Raw genomic sequence first — 9,532 nt, 5'->3', positions numbered from 1 at the left:
AGCTACGTCAGCCGAAGTCTTTACTAGGGTGGTATAATCAAAGGAGGTTTAGGAACTCATAACCCTTCCTTAAGGAAAAACTGAGAACGCTCACGGGCCTTTGTAGATTGGGCTATCATCTGCACAGGATTGCGATATGATCCACTGACCTTTGCCGTTTCTGCGACTAATCGCCGGACACTCTAATACATCTTATCCTTGAACGTACATAACCCGAAGAAAGTTGAGACATCTCGGCCATTTGTAGCCAGAAGGAAGGCACATACCGCCAGTCCAATTCAGCTATATCTTAAGTTTAATAAAGGAATTGGGTTTGGATGAGGTACTGTGATGCGTAGAGGACAGACCAAGAGGTCGAAGTGCAAACCTAAATTTACTCTATTTTATTCTGGTTACTATGCCGATAGTCTACAAATTGGAGGTCTTCACAGTAGTTCAAAAATAGATTCTGCACTGTAAAAATGTCCTAGAGAGAAGTAGTTAGCAGCCATTGAGACTAAACAATGTCTCGAAATAGAATAAACTTGAGATACTGTGGTATTTTCGAGAAAAAAAACTGACAGAGGTAAACTGTGGGTATTCGGCTTCGCCAATGTGCTCAGAATTAGTTCGCGTTTAGTTAGAAATATTCAGGTAGATTAATTAAAACAAATTTTTCAGCAATCATTGGTGCAAGGCTCTTGCAAGAGAGCTACATACTTTTCAGGCGACTGAACACTAAAGTAAAGCGAATGCCTCTCAAGCTGAATGAATTATGCAAGCCGAAGGTTAAACTTCTGCTCTCCGGTTCACTTAATCTGATCAGAGGTTGAGACACGAACTAATCCCATACGCCGAGCAATACAGAAGAAATCTAAAGGTGAGAAATCTGCGAAAGAGCAACGTCTTTTACAACAACGTTATGCAAGTGAGGACGATTTGTAAGGATATGAAAAGCTCAGTAAATTTTTCGAGACGAGAGAAACAATAAATTATGGAGAATTTTCACTTTATGTATTCAGCTTTTGCCAGTTTCTTGAGACACAGGTGTTGAGAATACAATTTTTTCGTTACTTTTCATATGCAAGTTCTTTTACTTTGTTCTAAAGCATCGCCGATTCCCTCGCCTACGCTTCAAAGTTTAATTTCTTCTAATTACAAGATAGGTCATACGGCGAGATGCCGAGTTCTCAAATCTGCAGGCGCTCCAAACTGCGAATATTCAGCTCATGGGTGAAGTAAAACATGGCTGGTCTCTAACACCATCACGCAGAACCTATAACCGTTCGCCAACAAATGTCTCCACATCATCTGTAAAATATTCTGGTCGAGCACCATCAGCAACGACGCGCTGTGGAGATCAATGAATGAGGAACTCATCCTATGGCAAATCACATACAGAAACTGGCAATGGATAGGACACACTCTTAGAAACCTGCCAGATAGCATCACCAGAATGGCACTGGACTGCAGCTCGTAAGGGAGCAGAGGTCGCGGTCGGCCAAAGAATACCTAGAGAAGCTCGAGGTTGCGCGAGCTAACAGATGCCGACATCACAAGGGACGGCGCGAAAACAATAGCCCAGAACCCTGTGGAGTGAACAAGGAAGGGAAGGAGGTTTTGAGTTTTCTTGCTTGGATAGCCTCTTGAAACTCTTGGTAGTATTCACTCAGTGTACCGCATCTGCGGGCTCATGCGATCTCAATTGAGCCCCTTTGTTGGGTCACATCAAGTCAACTATTCCTTTCGGATAAGCTGATGAGAGTTTTTGTTATGAAGGTTAATTTGTGAAACGCCGCATAGCGCAGAGCGCAAAATCTTAGTTTGGGGTAAAATAAATTAATAATTTCCTCGGTAGATGATTGTAGTGATCAGTATGTCGCAAAGTATCGATCAAACAATTTAAAGTTTATGCTCGTTCTCAAGGTGACATTTCACATTAAAAAAATTCTTTTGCTGTTTTTTGCTCGTTCCATTCAGTTGTGAGTTACAGGGTTTTCACAATGGAAGTCAACGAAAAGAAAATTCGATACATTTTACAGTTTTTGAAACGAGTTACAGTTGTGAAGCGAGTTGGAACTCTATTTCTACTAGTTCGTAGCGAGAACTGAAGCGGAACCTGGAAAATTACGATTGGATCCATGAATTTGAATGAAAAATAATTATTTTGCGTTTTATTGACCGAATCCCGGTCCTTTTTTAATAGAATGTGTATTACTATTGGCAAAATGTTATTACTTTCCAAACTGACGGAGGCCTTTTAGAGGTCATGACCACCTTTCATATAACGGTTGCTTTCAAAATGCGAAAAAGTAATGTTTTGGGAACTAGAAAAGTAAAAACTCTTGTAGAGACAGAAAAAAGAGAATTATCAAAATTGAATTAGTTTTCACGTGATCCAAAATAATACTGTGACGCCACTAATATAGACGCATAGAAACTTTGAGGCACTACAAATACATTTTGTGTATGCCCTATGACTTTGGTGATTCATTTTTCTCATATCAAAAATCACAAATTGACAGCAGCAGCAAAAAATCTCTCGAATCATTTTATTTTAGCTGAGTTAGCTTGGAAATGAGTCAGCTAGCGCAAGAGGCAACCAGTTCAATCTTTTGAAATTATCACCAACTTGCAATCAATGGCACGCCCGCGCAACAAACGTACGTACAACATTGTGCAAACTATAAAAATATGTTGTAAGTAACAAATGAAGAGTAGCAAAGACAAACCGGATCCCTGAAGTGGCCAAAAGCCGAGACAACCAAACTAGTGGGAAACTAAAACAATTTGCTGCAAAAGTGTAGAGAGAGGACTTACATGTGTACATATGTGCCAAAGGGTGTTTCTTTAGCTGTATGAGAACTAAAGATATCAATAACTATGGTTTCACAGCTGAGAATGGCAAACTGTGTTGACATCTCTGTTCGGTAAGCTTTGGGAAGGTGATTGGTAGATTCGATATGGAAATCGGCCCTAACGGTTCTAAGCTGAACTGTGGTGTGGGAGCTGGCCTCTATTCGGACCCGCTCGAAATATCCAAATCAATTCGACTTGCCTACTATGCCAGCGCGCTCCAAGCAGAACTATTAGCAATCAGAGAAGCATGCAAATCACTAAAACATTAGAAAGAAATTTGTGCACGAGTAACTACCTTTTCAGACAGTCAAGTAGCTATCATTTAAAGTAATTTTACAGTGTAGAGAGGAACTCGAATTGCTCGGTCATTGGCTTCAAATTACTCTCATATGCTTTCCCGGTCATAGGAATATAGAGAGTAATGAGACAGAAGGTGAGCTAGCAATAAAAGGTTCGGCACTTCCGTGGCAGTTGCTCCCCATTCAACACAATAAAAACATTCGTTGCTTCACACGACTATGCTTTAACCGAAAGAAGGTGGAAGTAATTAACTACATGCACTACAACAAGAAAAACATGGCCGACGTACAACATCCTGAGGACGAATTACCCGTTAGGATGCTCTCGCCAAAGCATCCCACGTATCACTGCAACCTTCACAGGTCAGGCCAGGCTTACCCTTGCTTTCAATCCTATCTGCAGAAGCTGTCAGATGGATGGGGTGAAAGAGAGTTTTTTTCACTACTTAGGGGGGGTTTCAATAAGTATCCGTGTTAAAAATGAAGACACCATTCTTTCAAAAACATTTTTTTTTATTTTTCAACATAGTCTCCTTTTAGAAAGATACCCATCTCCCAACGTTACGGCCATTTTTTTGAACTATCCAAAAATATGATTTGTCGAACTCTGCAAAATACGCCTCTGTCTCGTCCATGACTTCCTCGTTTGAACTAAATTTTCTTCCGCGAACCATTTCTTGATGTTAGAGAACAAGAAAAAGTCGCAGGGAGCCCAATTGGGCGAATACAACTCCGGATGAATATGCTGGTGCGTTATCGTGGTGAAACAGCATTTTCTTTTGCCCCAAATGCACCTTCCATTTTTTGTGAAAGCCGTCCAATAAGTCACTGTAGTATTGTCCAGTGATCGTTCTTCCTTTTTCTAAAAAGTCCATGAGGATGACGCCATTCGTATTAAAAAAAATCGACGCCATGACCTTTCCGGCCGATGGGACTGTCTTCGCCTTTTTGGAGCAGATTCACCGGGAGAAATCCATAGTTTTGATTGTTGCTTAGTTTCTGGTGTGGAATAATAAATCCAAATTTCATCAACGGTGACAACTCGTCGCAAAAACTTCTTCGGATCTCGCTTAAATTTTTCATCGCCAACTGATCATGTAAAATATTAATAGCCGTTCTGGTCAACACACCTATGGCCTCTGTTACTTCGCGCACTTTCGTTCGTCGATCAGCGAGAGGCATGTCGTGGACTTTTTGAATGATTTCCTCGGTAACCACGTCTGCCGGACATCCTGGTCGCTCCTCATCAAAAACGGATGTTCGCCCACGTTTAAATTCGTAGAACCAATATCTAACTGTGGTTATAGATAGCGGAGCGTCCCCATAGACAGCATCCAACATTGCTTTTATCTCCTCGCATTCTTTCCAAATACAAAAAGCGAATTGCCGAATGATACTGCTCTTTTTCCACCTTAGCGAAATTCACGAATCACGTCTTACTCGAATAGCTGCCAAATCGAAACTAACCTATCAATCAGTCTAAAATTTGTTTTGCTGTCGTTTGATAGATGGCAGCACACGGTGCTAATACCAACTTTCCTCAGGAACGCCCTCTGCCATCAAACACGGGTACTTATTGCATCGCTCTTGTAAGTGAATGTTCAGGTTTAGCTAAAGTAAAACTTTGCTCATTCGCTAAGCCTTTCTTACAGCAAATTAATGAAATCTCAGACATAGAGATAAATAGTTGGCTGCTATACTTGGATCACACGAAATGGATCGGCATCATCGGCCTTTACTTCTTTCGAAATGAGGATGGAGCTGCCGTTACGGTGAATGGCGAGTGCTGTCGAGTTCATGCTAACTGAATTTTTATTTGCAAAAATTAATCAGCTAAACATCGACGCCATTTGGTTGCAACAAGACGACGCAACTTGGCCATACGGCCAGATTTATTGGAAAAGGTAGTCAAAAATTGTACTTACCGAATGGACCATAAATCGAAAGGAAAAAATAAATTCCATGAAATAATTATAACTATAACCAAAAAATATTTCTCTTTTGTATTATCATTTTAAGTTCCCATGTTCTTAAAAATCACCCGTTACATATGAGCAAGACTTGTTTGAGCGAAAAAAAAAAACCAATTGAAATTAGACACAAATGTGAAATTGCTGCCAAAAAACACCGAAGACAATTTGGTATTTAATACAAAACAAGTAATCCATATGCTTGTGTGTGTGTGCTTGTGCGCTCAAATGCATGACGACGGTGTGGGTGTGTGCTGGAATTTTGTAATAGTAACAGGAAGCAGCAGTTACAAAATGGGCAACTTAATCACAGCATGCGGTCGGAATATCAAATTTCACTATCGAATTGTAATAATTCAAAAGTTACGGTGCAAAAGGATAATGCCAACATAGGACGACACCGTCTAAGTCAAAGCCGAAGAGAAGCGATACAATTCTGAGCACAAACAGCAATTATTTTAAATGTGAAAGCACTAAAAACTAAAATCTCATATGCCAAGCGAAATATTGCACGTAGTGTTGCAGAAAAAGCGTCAGTGGAACCTAAGAAAAGAGCTAAGCTTAGCAGAATTGAAAATGGAATTGTAGAGGATATCTAGCAGCAGCAGCAGCAGGATGTAAAAGGTTGCTGCGCACGCTAGGAAGACCAAAGAAAATTGTGCTGAGTGAAGGCATTTATAGCAAGCCAAGAGTTGCGAGAGCCGATAGCGAAGCGCGTGTGTGTGTGCGACATGATGGTGTGGGTGCGATAATACCGACGAAATGCCAAAATCTCACTTTGCCAGCAGCGTTCGTATGGGTGGCAGCGAATGTAGCTGCGAGTAGAGGAAGAGGGTGGCGGGTGGAGGTGCGTAATAGCGCGCGTGCGGAACGAAAATAATGTGTACATAATTTCCATGCCAACGTTGGGCAGTAGCAAAATGAAATGAATGCTACACTCAAAAAAAAACTTCTTCGGTTCAAGTTAAAACGACTATTGAAATGAGGAAATATGGGAATGATTTGGCGCCTATGAAAAGGCATCCTCTTTTCAGTATCTGATATTTTCTCAAAATGAAGAAAAAATGTTTACATGCTTTCGAGAAAAATTTAAGGAATTTGTTTTTATATTTGTAATAAATTTTATGTTTGAAATAGATAATATTTTGCTAAAAGAAAATAAAAATATTACTCATTTCAGAGTAAAATTTGCTGGAATTAGGGAAACTGTTATTTTGTTTCTAGTAAAAATTTACTAAAAGAAAAATAGCTTTTTTCTCAATTTTAAAAAATCTACCTGAATTTTCAGATTATGAAATGTTTTAAATATTGAATAAAAATGCAAAAAATTTGGTTTTAGTTTTTTATTTTTGAAACACAAACTGGAAAAATTCAATAAAAAAACTTTTAACAATATACACATGAATTGGTGTATGGACCTACATTCGGGCGGATACTCAAGGTTAAGTACATGGAATGTTTTAAAACACACATCAATACACTTGATTAGGTTATCGAACTTATAAAATATATCGGCGAAATACACATAAAATTCCTTGCAATAAAAATAATTCAATCCAATGGAACATATAATTGGCTGAATCGTACTTTTGTCCATATAATTTGCATCTACCATTAATTTCAATTTTGACTGAAGTTCACTACTTGTCGGTGCCCACAGTAAGAAACTATTTCTTGAATCAATAGTGTACAATAGTGTACTTGATGAAGTGTTTTTTTTTTGTCTGTTTTCATGTTCTATATGTTCGGCCAGTTGGAATTAAGACAGAGTGTAGAAGATAAAAAATGACTAAGTCTTTTGCATCTGAAATTAGATTGTTAAAAAAATGAGGGCTTAAGACATATTAAATACCAGCATTGATGCTTCCTTCTTTAAACTGCCTCCAAGTAGTTAAGCTGTTTGAATCTTTAATGTAAATTTCTAGCAAAGGTGGAATCGCTTGACAGAAGCTCTCCCATTTATCAAATAACAAATTTTGCTTTTCGGGGTACAGCTTCTTAAAATCCAGTTCTATCTAAGATAGGAATGAAGAACAATAAATTATTTTTTATGTAAATAAAACTCACGAATTATACCATTAAATGTCCAAAACTCTGCTTATACTGAGGCCATTCTTCTAAAATTGTATTTAAATTGGCATCTTTTTGTAGCATTTGTCGTCGCACAGCAAAAGTCGCTTCCCATTTTAGTTGAACTTCATCGAATGGTTCAACGTTATACTTTAACCATGATTTTTCTTGAATGCAATCTAAATGTAATTTTTTTATTAAATGAAGGTTACATTAAATGCAGATTATATTATTTAATAATCTCTCATTTAAAATTTAAATTAAACCAAAATATACTCATGAGTTAAGAAAGCCATATCGTCGTTGCGATCGCAAAACTGCATAAAACCAAAACGAATTGACCAAAGAAACTGAAGTTTCACGTACACTCTTTTGCAGAATTACTATTTGTATATTGATCTCTGTCATAATATTAATAAATTATAAGTTCAGTGAAAAAATTGAGCTATACTTTTGTAAAAAATCAGTTTTCTCTTCCTTCACCACTTATGTAGTTTTGTATATTGGATATACGCGGTATTGCTTTCGCATCGACGATATATGTACCTATGTACATATATACCTGTTACGCAAGAATTAATCTCCGTTCCTTTTGTTGTTGGTTCTACATCTCTTTTGGAAATAAGACCATCCCGTCTAAGTTTCAATAATACACTGTGGTACTTAGCATACAGAGATCCACCTGGCTTTTTTCCTTTCTTATGAATGTAATATATATCCTGTGTAAATGAAATCGAGGTTAGAAAACTTTTTTTTAATAAAAATTTTAGGTTGTGATCAGACTTTAGATTCACTCGGAAATAAATCCACAATTTTATTGGCGAAAGCTTCAAATGTTTTAGGGTTTGGATGTACTTCAGCAGAAATAAAATAATTTGCAACTGTTGCAGCTAGAAGTTTCCTATACTTTGGAGTGAGACCCTTTTTTTGCGCATAGTATTTCAGGATTTTTGATCCACCCGCCGACTTACTGAGTATTGCTTCAAAAGATTCCTTATATGAAGTACAGAAATGTATATTTAAAATAAATAAATAACTAAAGTAAAAGTAATAAAAAAAACATTTACCTCGCCACGATATTCATTTGCCAATAAAGCGCATGCCTCAGTGTGAATGGCTTGTGTTTTTATTCCCTAGTGAAGTAAAACGAAGATTATGAATTTTTGCATGCATATCTGTATGTGTGTATATGCACAAAATAACAAAATACCTGTTGCGCTTGCCAATTGAGCAGATTATGCTCAAAAATTACCCTTGGTCCAAACTGCGATGTGTCGATCAATGTATCCAAATGGCTTGGCTTTAGGAGCTTCAATGATTCCTTAGTTAGACCGCTTTCTATAATTGAAATGATTAGCAATAACTAAAATGAGCAAAACAAAATATCCATAAACTTACCAATAAACACGTTCAAAAACGGTTCGCCTTCCAACTCAATTAAAATTTCTATTAATTCATCCATTGCACGACAAAATATATAATCACGAAGAAAAAAAACAATCAACTACGTATGTTCGTAAAAGCAATGAGCATTCGATAAGATAATTGTAAGTAAAGTAAAAAATAACAAAGAAGAATGTAACATCAAAATGAGGACGACGGGTTTATGTTTCAAACACATTTATAGTCATTTAAAAGAAAAAATACTCAAAAGCGATAAAATTTAATGAATTTGGAAGAGTTCCAAATAAAGAATGGTTTTCTTTATTTTAGGGAGGGAATTTTTTCTGAGTGTATGCAAAGGCGCAAACATAAGCACATAAATCACTGTGGACACACACATACGCACATGCGCACATACACAACTATTCAAATGTGTCGACTTTCAAGACGAATGGCTTGTCAGGGATTGCAAAACGTTTGCGAAATTATCATACAAATATACAAATAATGTGATTGGAGTTCTTAGTTGGGTAGTTTTTGTAATAGTTTGTTTAGGGGAGAGGGAGGAGTGGGGGCGGGTGCTGTTAGGAAAATGGAGGGGCTTGTCAGCGAAAACTCAAGTGCAATCTGGAAATTTGTGGAATAGCTAAGCGCCTTTCAAAGCAATCTGATGGGAAACTAGTGAAACACTCGCTCAAATTGTGCGAGAAAAAGTTGAGAACCTTGATAGGACCGCTCAAGAAACACAATTTTGGGGCGACATCTGTAGTGCAATTCACGAGTATATTTTAACGACAATCGCTTTGCTATCTTTCCTTGACCACAATTTTAACAATTTTGCAAACAAAAATCGGTAAGACAAAATCAGCTGCTTTGGTTAATAAGTCGACTATCACGAACTATAAATAAATAAATGGCGCACACACTTCTATTAGGTGTTTAGCTGAACTCCTCCTCTTATTTGTGGCGTGT

The 9,532-nt window shown here is 37.6% G+C and overlaps 1 protein-coding gene across 1 annotated transcript; it reads right to left on the bottom strand.

The window, feature by feature from the left end:
- Window positions 1-6,527: 6,527 nt before the first annotated feature.
- On the bottom strand, window positions 6,528-8,660 carry LOC128861196 (uncharacterized). Its single transcript, XM_054099152.1, has 8 exons — window positions 8,576-8,660; window positions 8,388-8,515; window positions 8,245-8,310; window positions 8,111-8,170; window positions 7,740-8,067; window positions 7,184-7,356; window positions 6,960-7,122; window positions 6,528-6,911 (listed from the first exon to the last, which is right to left on the bottom strand). The coding sequence occupies exons 1-8, from the start codon at window positions 8,637-8,639 to the stop codon at window positions 6,838-6,840; spliced, it is 1,056 nt and encodes a 351-aa protein (XP_053955127.1). The 5' UTR covers window positions 8,640-8,660; the 3' UTR covers window positions 6,528-6,837.
- Between the last annotated feature and the right edge of the window lie 872 nt (window positions 8,661-9,532).

Source organism: Anastrepha ludens, chromosome 2 (assembly GCF_028408465.1).
Source record: "Anastrepha ludens isolate Willacy chromosome 2, idAnaLude1.1, whole genome shotgun sequence".
In the NCBI taxonomy this organism is placed as follows: domain Eukaryota; kingdom Metazoa; phylum Arthropoda; class Insecta; order Diptera; family Tephritidae; genus Anastrepha; species Anastrepha ludens.
Note: the sequence above shows the minus strand (reverse complement) of the source record. Positions and strands in the feature narration are given on the sequence as shown.

Excerpts from the sequence above, each read along its gene's own strand:
- LOC128861196 (XM_054099152.1), bottom strand. The coding sequence starts at position 8,639 with ATGGATGAATTAATAGAAATTTTAATTGAGTTGGAAGGCGAACCGTTT. Across the intron at positions 8,516-8,575 it reads GTTTTTGAACGTGTTTATTG|AAAGCGGTCTAACTAAGGAA; the intron begins GTAAGTTTATGG and ends TTTCAATTATAG. Across the intron at positions 7,357-7,739 it reads GATTAATTCTTGCGTAACAG|ATTGCATTCAAGAAAAATCA; the intron begins GTATATATGTAC and ends AATTACATTTAG.